Source organism: Equus quagga, chromosome 22 (genome assembly GCF_021613505.1).
Source record: "Equus quagga isolate Etosha38 chromosome 22, UCLA_HA_Equagga_1.0, whole genome shotgun sequence".
In the NCBI taxonomy this organism is placed as follows: domain Eukaryota; kingdom Metazoa; phylum Chordata; class Mammalia; order Perissodactyla; family Equidae; genus Equus; species Equus quagga.
In genome coordinates this window covers 8,074,580-8,087,579 of record NC_060288.1, presented here as the reverse complement: position 1 = coordinate 8,087,579, position 13,000 = coordinate 8,074,580, and the positions used below count along the sequence as shown (strand labels likewise).

The 13,000-nt window shown below is 39.6% G+C and overlaps 1 protein-coding gene across 1 annotated transcript in view; it reads left to right on the top strand.

Annotated features, from left to right (window-relative positions):
- UNC5D (unc-5 netrin receptor D) overlaps positions 1-13,000 on the top strand; it is a 488,465-nt gene that overhangs the window by 442,982 nt on the left and 32,483 nt on the right. Inside the window, exons 13-14 of the mRNA XM_046648689.1 lie at positions 7,490-7,658; positions 9,319-9,546. Coding sequence (XP_046504645.1) covers positions 7,490-7,658; positions 9,319-9,546 — 397 coding nt within the window. The remainder of the gene's footprint in view (positions 1-7,489; positions 7,659-9,318; positions 9,547-13,000) is intronic.

Here is a 13,000-nt window from a genome sequence, read left to right as displayed (position 1 = left end):
CAGTTTAATCTCTCAGTGTGGTGTTGCTCAGATTTCAGCAAAGTCAAAAACTCATTCCGGTGTGGATGTAATTCGCCTCCCACCTCAACCCGCCTTGTGCCATCTCCCTTTCTGTGATCCTATTCCAGATAATACCGTGTGGGTGACCCAGATCTTTAAACCCTTTAATAGTAGAGCCATATGCTTCTATCCTCAGTGAATTGGGCTTGTTGCTTGTTGTAATCCACTGTTCTCACCGCTCCTTTCTCTGCCCCAAATAATGGGATGTAACGGCTTGACGAACTGTAACATTATTTCCAGTTACTGCTAATTAACCCCCCAACCTGACATCCTTGCTTACTAATATACATGCTACTTAAAGAAAGAGGACGTAGGAACAGTCCCTGTGCAGTTGAATTTTCAATCATAGTAGCATCATCCAAGGTCTTAATATTGAGCATTTAAACTTGACCAGCATCCAAGTTCCATTTCGGAAACCTACCCTATCTATATTTGATAGACCACCAATCCCCCATGGCATGAGGTGTTGCTTTGGATATTTTCTCAAGAACTACACAACTTTTCTCAAATGTTCGTGCCAGGCATACCTTGCAGGTAGGGAATGCAGGTAAAAAGGGCAGGTTCCTGGGCCCTATCCCAGAAATACTGATTCAGAATCTTCATCAGTGGTGTCCAGGGATATAATATTAAATAAGTTGCCTAAGGAATTGCGAACCACATTACAGTTTTACAACCACTTAAAGACTAAAGGAGAAATCTATTGTGATAAAGGGAAGATTTTGTTCAACTTCTTTTTCCTCTATTCTGTTTCTCATCCCCTATTATCCCTTTCCAGAAATCTCTTTTCTTAAGTCATACGTAGTGGTTACACAGTTAAAGCCCTCAGGAGACCGAGTCACGATGTTGAGGTTGACTGATGAGCCAAGCTAGCTTTAAAGGGCCCATCTCTGCTGGAGATTCTGTGATGTTATTTTCCTGGGGCTGATCTGAACGATCTGAAAGATCTGGTTAGAGCTGCAGAGTGAGACGAGTATTTGACTCAAGTAAAACAACAGGAATAATAAGCCCCAAACCTTGATTTTTATCCACAGCAATGTTAGCACTCTAGGTCAATATATGAGAGTTCTAACGAAAAGAGAAAAAGAGACTAATAATAGTTAAAGCTATGTATCTTCTTGGGTAGAAAACTGTGGGAGGTTGGAGCTACCTTGCTTTCTGAGCTCTAATTTTAAGACTAAGTACAGTTTCCATCTATCTGCCTTTTACGTTTATTCCATTAAAATATGATTTAATTATGTATCGACCCAGGGTCTGGCGTAGTAAAACTATCATTACTCTCCTGCCTGCATTCCTGAGTGATACTCTGGGTAAAGGTGATCAAACCTACATTAATCTATAATACAGACCATACGGAGGAAAGGAGGGAACAATAATTACCCAGCGCAGCATGACAGACAACAACAATGAAAATCTCATCTCGAAATATGGAGCTGGTTGTTTTGCTTGAAGAGAGTGACACGTTACAAGTCTAGAATCAGTGCAAGAAATATTGAAAGCAAAAGCGAAATGTGCACAGATGCGCTCCAGTGCTGCCGGGGTTAGCAGCTGCCGCCTCGTAGCTGACCTTCATCACTGTGACCTTCTGTTGGCATTGGGCTGCAGACGGGAGCTACAGAATGCTAGTTACCACGTGGCCAGGTGTGGACCAGCACCTCATCCCCACCAGCTGCAGCACCTCCGTCACCCTCCACCATACATTTTATACAGTAGTCAGTGACCCCGCTGTTTTTGTTATAAGAATTCTGGAAAAATTCTTCCTAAACCTCTATCTTCATTCATTCATTCAAAAAATTTATTTTTCTTAACACAATTTCAAACTTAAGGAAAAGTTGCAAGATTAGTATAAAGAATTCCCAGCTATCCCACACCCAGATTCACAAATATTATTTTATTGCATTTGATGTATTCTACTCTTTCTTCTCTCTCTCCATATGTGCATGTGTGTGTATATATATATGTATGTATACATACAAATAAATAAAACATATATATATATACACACACATGTATTTTTTAACCATTGTCAACAAGATATCCCTTTGCCCCTAGTTATTTCAGTGTGTATCCTAAAAACAAGTTCTCTTACATAACCACAGAAGTATCAAAATCAGGAAATTAACATTGATACAATACTGTTATCTGCTCCACAGACTTCATTCATGTATCACCTATTATGCAAATAATGTCCTTTACACCAAATGAAAATTCAATCCATCCGTTACATTCTATTGTCATGTGTCTTTAGTCTCCTTTAATCTGGAATAGTTCCTGTGTCTGTCTCTATATCATTACATTAACAGTTTTTAAGAGTGTAGATCAGTCGTTTTACAGAATGTCACTCAGTTTGGGCTTGTCTGATATGTCCTTATGATTAGATGCAGGTTATATACTATTGGCAGGAATGTTACAGAAGTGATGCTGAGTTCTTTTCACTGTGTCTTACCGGGAGGTATATTCTATTGATTCATCCCATTACTGACAACATTAACTTTGATAACTCGGGTTAGGTGGTGTCTGCCAAGATTTTCCACTATAAAGTAATATTTTACCCTTTGTAATTAATAAGTACCTTGTGGGAAGATACTTTGAAACCCTTTGAATAGTTCCTTATTATTCTTCAAACTCCCACCAAGTAGGTTAGCATCCATTCCTAATTGTTTACTAAATCAAATGTTAATATGGTTGGTTTCCAAATGATGACTTTCTACATTTATTAGATGGCTTTCTATTGTATGGAAGAGTTTTCCCTTTCCATGCATTCATTCATTTACATCCATATATTCAACAGGTTCTTACGTTAGCCAGTGGGTTGTTATCCTTTACTACCATTATTTACTTTGTTTTGATGCTCAAAACATTCCAGATTTGACAACTTCGGGCCACTTCAAGCTGGCTCCTATCCATTTCAACAAATACCATTGAGTGCTTACAACCAGCATATATCAGGCACTGGGGACACAACAATCAACAAATAAACCAAAAAAATCCCTGGCCTTATACAGCTTACATTCTAGTTTGTGGAAGACAAAAGACTAATTACGTAAGTAAAGAAATGGTGTAGTGTATTAAAGGGCAATGAGTGTTGTGGAGAAAAACAAAAGCAAAGATGAGCCTTTGTTGGAGGGAATGTTGCAGTTCCGTTGCTCAGGGACGGTCAGCGAGCACCTGGCTAGTAGGCGTCACTTGAGCAAAGACCTGAGGGCGTGAGGGAGCTAGCTGACCATGGAGATGTCTGAAGGAAGGCTCTTCCATGCAGCACTGAGCAGCAGGAACAGCTGCACTCGCTTGAGGTGGGAACAAGTGGGCATTTTTAGTGGGATTCCTCTGGTTGCTGAATTGAGGACATGAAAACATTGCCAAGGAGCCTAAAAACCCATAATGCACATCCCTAAGGCATGGAAAATTTTGTCGAAGTGTATATTAATATAATTATATTTGTTGAATACATTAGCCATCTCCAAAAGCCCAGTTCCTACAGAAATAAGACTCATAAAAATCCAGGAAAGGTGGGAATTCAGGGTCGGCAAAGCAGAACCTTTATGAATGGATGGATCACATGCCAGGTGCTTTTTATGTTCTTCTTGTTTTTTTTGAGGAAGATGAGCTCTGAGCTAACATCTGCTGCCAATCCTGCTCTTTTTGCTGAGGAAGACTGGCCCTGAGCTAACATCCGTGCCTGTCTTCTCTATTTTGTATGCGGCATGCCTGCCACAGCATGGCTTAACAAGCGGTGTGTAGGTCCACGCCTGGGATCTGTGCCGGCGAATCCCGGGCCACCAAAGCAGAGTGTGCAAACTTAACTGCTGAACCACCAGGCCGGCCCCTGTGTTTTTCTTCTTTTAACTCTTCAAACAATCTTAGCGTAGGTGTTATTTTGTATGTGAGGAAAAGGGGGCTCATAAAGGCATAGGCTTTCCCTTCTGCCACACTGTCTTGTTTTCATGACAGAGAAAAGGTCAGACAAGTGATATGGTATCGGGGATGATGTCGTCAAGGGCAAGTGAGGACACAAGAATGTACTTCTCCCCACTTTGTGTATTCTCTGAAACTACCTTCTACTCCTGGTTTCCTTTTCTGGTAACTAAACAAGGTTAGCAATATGAGTCTTTCTATCTTACCAGATTACCAGGCAAAATGCTCTCGTGCCCTCGACCAGCACTCTCTCCTTCCATCTATATTTCGCAGTTGGGGGCATCAACCCTGCAAAGCTGGCAGTGTTACCCAGAACCCTCAGCTGCACTGTGGGAACAGAAATCTGAATTCACAACCGTGTTTTCATATAGTTGCTCAACCTGCCACCTGGTTACACAGAACTGACTCTTAAATTATTGATCATTTTATCTCCATAAACGTTCATACACATGAGCAGCATAGATGGAGAGAGAACACAATGAAAAAAGATAGGTAGCAAAAGTCCCACACAACCAGACTTCTTGATCTACACAAGGGTGTGTGCTGCACTGAGGTGGTTCAGAGTATGATCTTGAAGTCACTGCGGCTAATAGTTTACAGTATTAGTAACTCACAGCAATTGTAGAAAAATATGTTGCCTTTTTTTTCTAGCAGGAGCATGAATACTTCCTTGTCATGGATTCCATAATGTGGGAAAACTTAAATGCCATCCATGCTTTCCTTACGGTCCCCATATTTGCCCAGGCACAGTTAAAGCCATCTCTCCTCAGCTGTTTGTCGTCGTGTCCTAAATCTGTCTCTATAACTAGAATTGGACTATGTTTTTTCTTCCGGCTTTCCTTGGGATGTCACAAGAGCCAGCAATTTGACCAGAAATCTAGTGGTAACAGAGAAGGAAAGTGCATCTGGTCACAGAGAGCAGGAGCCTGCGAGTCAGAAATTCAGGGTTATTTTGCCGCCGTTGCTTTGATTGACTTCTCTGTGACCTTATGCCGTTAACACCTGCTTCCACAGATGTGTGAAGAGCTTTAATTAATATTTGTAAATCTCCCTGATTGCCACAGATAGAAGACGGCAGAAAAGGGCAAATTATTATTAATCATGGGAAAAAAATAGAGATTTAAGTTTTGTTCCTTTGCCAGAGAAAAACCTACACCCACAGACACTATTTTCACAGTAGGAGGATCAGATAGGAATCTTGATTTGCTTCTGTTGCGCTTATGGAAATGCCCAACACCTGCTTACTGCAAAGCTGCATTCTGTGCTCCACCCAAGACTCCAGATGCACCACCTCTGACTCTTCGTGCTGTTTAAGCGATTACCGAAAGGGACCTTGTTATTCACAATGAGTGTGAGTCCATCTGATTAGCTGATTTCAGTTCACTTGGCATTCAATAATTCCCCAAATTCCCATATGTTTGAACAATATGTTCAATAAGGGGAATGATTCTCTGAAAGCAATTAAATAGTTCTTTTAGGAGAGCTTGTCATCGGTCACTCGTAGCATCCCTGCTCTTCCTATCTGTGCTGAGTGTGGCCGGCGGTTTCACGGAGAGCGCTTAACCCTCTCAAAGGGCTGCTGGCAAGCGTCCACGTGCAGGCTGCCACTTCTTGCTGGTTAGAGCTCACGCTGGAATTTTACACTTTTTCAAACCTCAAGTATGCTGTTCTAGGCTGTCCACAAAGCATTTATTATTGCTAATGGACTACTTTCTGACCCCATCTCCCTTGCTTGCCTGCCCTGATTAAAGGTAAATACAGACATTGCCAGATTGCCCTATGCTGTCAGCTTTGGACTATGGTTGCCTATGTGGAAGACTGAACTTTTTGAAGGCCTCTCCAGTGCTTCTTGGGGAGGGAGACTCTGTAATAATGTTCAGGGCTATTTTAGATGCAGTGGATATAAGATGTTCCTGCTCAGTTATATGCCTCGACTTTTATTGCAGCGGCAAATGCTAGATAATGAGCTAGATTGTGACCAGGACGAACTTGAGAGAGAACCAGCACGTCAACAAAAGCAATTCAGAAATTAATATCATGTTAGATGAACTCATAGAAAAGCTGTTTATACACGATCATGGAAAAGATGGTATCTTTTAGTGCTAAATTTCATCTGGATCTTGCTCAAGGGATAGCTTTTTTGATCAAGGAAGGCATTTAGATGTCCTTCTGACGTCGGGTGAGAGAAAGTTTAAGTAATAACATCAATCCCAGCTCTCATGTAGCGTTGTCATCTGGGAGATTCCTAAATTGCTTTATTGACTCTAGATTCTGTATCACTGTATTGCTTACAAGTGAAAATCCAGCCAAAAAGAAAATAGCTTGTTCAAAAACACATAAGCAGTTGGGGAAAAATTAGTAGACTTCTGAGTTCTTCTAACTGATTTCTGCCTATAAAGTCTTCACCATATTGTTTGGGAGCAGAGATTTGAAAGAAAAGACAAGAAAATGAAAAAGGGATGCATTCAGTGAGGTGACATTATTAGTTAAATTTGGTTAAATTTTAGTTTAATCTCAGTTAAATTAGTTAAATTTAGTTAAATTTCACTTTCTTTTATCTGTTTCATGACTCTGCATTCCCACCGTGTATAAATCACGATACAGAAAAATATGAACATCAGGTTTGGATGGAATGACTTTAAATTTAGATCTAAAATAGGAAACAGTTGGAAGATATATATTTATGTATTTGATTATGCACATTTATAACTGTCTCCTCTGTGATCACTGTACCGTCATCTGTCACTTAATGACGGGGATACATTCTGATAAATGTGTTAGGTGATTTCATCATTGTGAGAATATCAGAGTGTACTTACACAAACCTAAATTGTATAGCTCACTACATACCTAGGCAACATGGTACTAATCGTAGGGGTCTACTTTCATATAAGTGGTTCGTCGTTGACTAAAACCTCATTATATGGCACATAACTATATAACTTATGTGCATTGGTGGAACATAAATATTTTCAAAGCCAGATTAGACATACTCAATTCAGATACATTTGAAGCGTTGCTTTGTTCCATAACTATTTGTTTGTTTGTTTTATCACTTACTAACATTAAAAATGTTTGTAGAATGTATTGTTGGGAGAAAGAAATCTGATGGTAAGATTACCAGATCAGTCATTTCTATAGAGTTCTTGGCTTTGGTCATTGGTAATGTTATCAGCAAGAATAAGGATTCAGCAGCTGGTGTGTGACCACTGTTACACACCAATGTGTGTGGTGTGTGAGGTATTTGCTTTCTTCTGTTTTGCCCTATATTTCTAAAGAAGGCTTTGTCATTTTGTTTCTCAAAACCAAGATTTGAGACCAAGGCTTAAACTCAGTCTTTGTGCTTGAGCAGTTCAAAATAAATGGCTGTAGTCCAGACCAGCCCTGTGCATGTGTGGTGCTGTCCACGAGGGAATCCTGGGAAGAGAGTTTGCCCAGCCTGAAAAAAACCCAGTTTGTAACTAAATTCGCATGCAAATATGCCTCCTCTCTCTTTTATGTTTTCCCAACTGTAAAGCCTCCAGTCGGATGGATCCGAGGTGCTCCTGAGTCCTGAAGTCACCTGTGGTCCTCCAGACATAATTGTCACTACTCCCTTTGCACTGACCATACCACACTGTGCAGACGTCAGTTCTGAGCACTGGAATATCCATTTAAAGAAGAGGACACAGCAGGGCAAGTGGGAGGTGAGAGGTGATTCTTTGTTTTTAAAACATGGAATTTGAGTTCTACCTATGGGTTACATTTAACCTTTCTCTTAACACAATGAGTCAGCTGTAAAATTTGAGCATTTTCTTGTTTTTCAGAGGGTTGGTGGCATGTGTTATATAACACCCTCAGGGTACTGGCTAGTGTTTTTCTGTGATAATGGAAAAGAGAAGAGGCAGAGCTTTTTGGTTTGGTTTTAGAATACAGTTGTAATTACCCTCACAGACATGTACCCTGATGTATCTGTATTCGGTGCATAGGACTTTGACTCCTGTCATTCCTCCTAGGCCATGTCCCCTTCTGAACTGACTTGCCTTTGTGGCCTCTGTGGAATTAGAGAGGAGGCCCAGGGCAGGCAGGCTGTGTTCATAAATGAAATCACTATATCTGTTTTTGCCATCGTAGGATTATAACAAGTCTGTGTTTAAGTATTCACAAACACAGTAGGTGTTGAATTTGTTTTGGTGAATTAATGAATGCGTTGAAAATTTTTCGGAGTGTCTATTTCCCTGTGTATTTGAGTTCAGGTAAAAGAGATACAGTACAAGGAGAGAACAAAAGAGAGAGACAAGAAAGGGAAATGAGGATACACAAGAGGAGGGTGACAACAAGGGAGACAGTTACAGCAAAGAAAGATTGCAGTGGAATTACTATTTTAAGTGAAACCTCTGATTTATCTGTCTGATAGGGATTCCTTTTATGTCATCTGAAGTCAGTTTGCATGAAAGCAGGTGAATTATCTTGTTGGAACACAATGACCTGTTCCAGCTAGCCCTGAGATCTTCCCTCCCAGGAGGTGCTGCAGGCAAAAGAAGTAAAAGGAAAACCATGTTTCTTTAGGAGAAGAAAATTCCCAGTTGCTGAAATGGATTACATTTACCTGCCCAGCTATGTCTTGAAACTAGTCGAGATTCCTTGTTGAAAATGCATTCTGTTGTTTATTCAGTCCTAGTACAACCACAGGCAAATTTCCTGGGGCATAAAGTTCCATGGGTATCATGAAGGGGCCAGGGTTGGGGGTCTTTTCCATTATGTTTTGTTCTGCTTTGATTTTTACCACTTTAGTTTTTCTTCTCAGCATTTCCTCTCTCTTTTACATCCAGGGGGTGTTATATTTTTGCTCTACCAAACCATTCACACATACCTAAGTTCTTATCAGGGAGGCTGACATTCTAGTACATCTTATCCAAACCATTTATTTAATGGTTCCTCATGAATGATGTTCGTGGAATGGAACAGGAAAATATGTTTGAAAGAAAATAAATATTACCTTAAGGATATTGAAAGAGGTTTTTGGAAATAGACCTTTTTAAAAACATAAGATAAAAGTTTGTTTATTGATGTTAACGTTCAAGATTTTTTTCTTAAAAGTTCAGAATTGAATTAAGGAAAATAGGATTTTCAAAGTGATATTTGTTATAGCTTGTACAGTAGAACTTTAACACATTGAATATAACCATTTCTTGAGTTCCTGATGTAAGAAATTATTTTTATAGAAGAGGAGACTTTAACATCAAGAAACTGAGCACAATAAAAATATGCTGAAAAAAATTTTGTTTGTTTATATCCTTGCAAAGTAACTGTTAAATTACATTTTCTTTTCAAGCTGAGAGAATTTAACACACCTTTTCCCAACAGGAAGTGATGTCAGTGGAGGATGAATCCACATCCTGTTACTGCCTTTTGGACCCCTTTGCATGCCACGTGCTCCTAGATAGCTTTGGGACATATGCCCTCACTGGAGAACCAATCACAGACTGTGCCGTGAAGCAACTCAAGGTGGCGGTTTTTGGATGCATGTCCTGTAACTCTCTGGATTATAACTTGAGAGTCTACTGTGTGGACAATACCCCTTGTGCATTTCAGGTCAGCCTTTTCTCTATAATTCTTTTGGTGTCATAAAAGCATGAGGTTTCCCTAAAGATCATTATCAGTAGACAATCCTATTGCTGAGGGTCTGGAAAATGAACCCACGTTACTGGCATGATGGAGATACTATCTTGAAGTAAAATCTGTGTTTCTGTATGTCCAACAATGTGCTGAGTTCTGAGGGTACGAGGTACTTGGCACTCAAGAAGAGAGAAGGGTTAAATTAAGACATATAGAGAACATTGTGTGCTAAATTATAAAACTGACTAGAAGTGTAGTCGGAATTCAGAAAACAGACTCAATTGCGATAGAGGAACTGGAGGAGTTTTTTAGAACCCTTTGTGAACCTTCCAAGATGAATGAGAGTTCGAAGTAAAAGAAAAAGGGATACTGTGACAAGAAAAGAAAATGGCATGAGCCACAGGAACAACAAGAGCTATTTGATGTGCAGAGGGCACTGAGAAAATTGCTTGAATCAACTCAAGGTTGTAGTTAGGGAACAACAATTATAAATCATACCTACCAGCAGGCAGTCATATCATATCCTGGACACACAGTCTGTTAATTATTAGGGCTACCAGAGCAGAGATGGTTCAAGGTTCCTTTCCATTTTTGTATTTTTAATCATGTAAGATTCATTTTAAATTACCTACTTATAAGAAAGTGCGTTTATTAATAGCAGCAAGGATAATGCAGACATGCCTGTGTAAGCTTTGCCCATCTATAAGCAGCATAGCGCTCCTGACACACCTCATCCCAGATCCCTGCTCTTCCAGTCGTGCATCATTAAGTCCATTATGCAGAGCATTTTCTCCATAACTAGCCTTTAAGACACTGAGCTGGAAAACTCATGTTTACCAACAGAAGAGATACCAAGACCTGAATCCTGAACAGAAGCCATAAGGTGACACAGTGACAACCTATGTTCCCAAACCTTCCCTCACTATCTCTTAAGTAGCACAGGTCATTGTGAAGGGCACACTTAATATTTGGCTCTTCATAAAAGAGGCTTTTTTCATTGGGGTGCCATTTTCTTGAGTAGAGAACTTCAACATAAGTAATTATATCTCATCCTATGATTGCCATTATATACTCTTCCTCCGCTCTTGCCATCCCAAGTAAGAGAATTTCTCCAAGATAAAATACATAACAGACATTCAGTAATCAAAATAAAGAATGAATTGAGATTGTTACTGTGACTGAACAGTTGTAAAATGCACCATGACTCAAGTTGAATATTTAGTAACTCAGCCAGATTTTGAAGGCTGAGTAAACTGGAGTAAACGTGGATGGCCATGGAAGATTTCCCATCTCCTGGCTCATATGGGTAACCCACTGCTGACTAGCGTGACTATGAGAATCTCATTCTCACAACTGCCTTGGAAGTCAGCCCTCATAACAAGCTTGGAATTTTCTTTGAATAATGGTTTCACTGCTGATGTATATAGCAGTAAGTTGGACATTTGCTGAAAGGGTTTATTTGGAGTGACTTTCAGATAATCTATTTTCATTCCTGTTGATTGCTACCAGATTCTACAACAGCTCAACGGTTCACAGATGAATATCAATTGCAGTAGAAGTCATAAAAATGAGGCCCTAATCACGGCCTTTCAAACCACTCTCCATTCCTGTGGGTAATATTCCCTTCTTAGCCAATGCTAGGGAACATGATATTCTCCCTCTAACTTGAATCTAAATATCTTTTGTCATCATTTAGAGATAATTTCGTCAAACTCTTTAATTTTGCTTTAGAGAAACATTTTCCAGTAGAAATACCTTTGACCCCATTTGTCATAATCTATTTACCTCCACTGATCCTTTCTCTCTCCTATTGTGTCAAATAAACCTGATTTTAAAGTTGGGTTTGCTTGTACTAGTTATTGACAGGATGTATGTGACAGCTGTCATGAGCAGCAAAGGCCGTGCTTCTCCCCTGGGGTTCTGAGAGATCATCAGCCTTGGTTGAATAACTTTTCTGGCCCACAGAAAGATTAAAACATAACTTGTAGCTTTTCTGAAACGTCCATTTACTCCCGGGTATTAGTCTCTGGGTTTTGTTTCTGAAAGGATCTCGCTTTCGGGATTTTTACCCTGCTAAGTGAATGTGTTCAGGACCTTTGCAAAGGTTCATTTAAAACCACTTTAATAACTCAAATCATTTATGTCATATTTTTCACAGCTTCATATGTGGTAGTTGATTAAAGGGGAAAATTATATAGTTACTAATCCATTAAAATAGTCGCACTTTAAGAAAGCCTTAGCAACAGTTCACTTTTTGAACTCTAAAAGATTTCACACATTAACATCAGCTCCCCAACTTGTGTGATGTGAGCTGAAAATATTGTCTACAGTGGTGACTCATTTTCTGTAACTCTGATAGAACGCTGACTTCTTAATCAAAATTAGTATGTAGTTTTTCATGAAGCGCTTCTGAAGAAATTGCCTATCTTGGATTTGCCTCAGTTATCACTATCGTGAAAACGTTTGTTATGACTTGGAAATAGATACAAGTTTGGTTGTGACAGTTGCTATACTTATTGTAGTGCATCTTTCATATCTCAAAGAAATGATAATAGATATGTGATCGACTAGAACTCTGCTCTCAACCGAGAAGGAATCCTGGTTGAAGGGCATGCTCCCATCTTTCACTTCATCCATATCTCACTGGCAAATTATGTCCCATAAAATGCTTAAAAGCCTACCCTTTACTGGAAAACCTTGAAAGAAGGACAGCTTCCAGATCCAACTCTTCTGTCCTCTTAGGACTAGGTGAGGGCCTGGCAATATAACGGCCGCACCAAAAGTTATTCTAGTAATCAAACAGAAATATTCTCCATTTCAGTCATGCCCTCCTTACTCGACACCTCACGCAGGCCTACTATGCTTGCTTCTCATTTGCTCTGGAGATGTTTTGTCTGAAAAATAGTAGCAGTTTCTTTGAATGACAAAAAGGAAATACCTCACACACCTTGGTAAGATATAATTAATTTAGTTTCAGATTTTTGAAGATCTCTTCTGATAACCACATCTAAAACTATCTCGATGGGAAATTAAATCAGCTCAGATGTTTTTTTAAAAGTAAAAATGCCATCTTCCTGCTGGTGAGGAGATGGTGAAGGACCAAACGACTTCTTGTCCCTCTTGCTCCTGTGTTTCTGTCAGAATTAGAGCTGCCATTTTATGTGTGTGTGTTTGAACCGCCTCCTTTGATGAATTCACACTGAAGTTTGAGGAGTGGTGATATGTTCTCAAAGAAGTAATATTTTAAGACCTAGATTTTTGTTATTGTGTTTTATTATACTCTTTTTTCTCTCTCCCTCTCTCTCTCTCATGCAGACGCACACACACACACACACACACACACACACAGACATACAAAGCTCAAACAAACCTTGACCTAGGGAAAGCAAGGAATTAAGCCTTTGCCCTATCTCAGAAAGAAAAAACAACT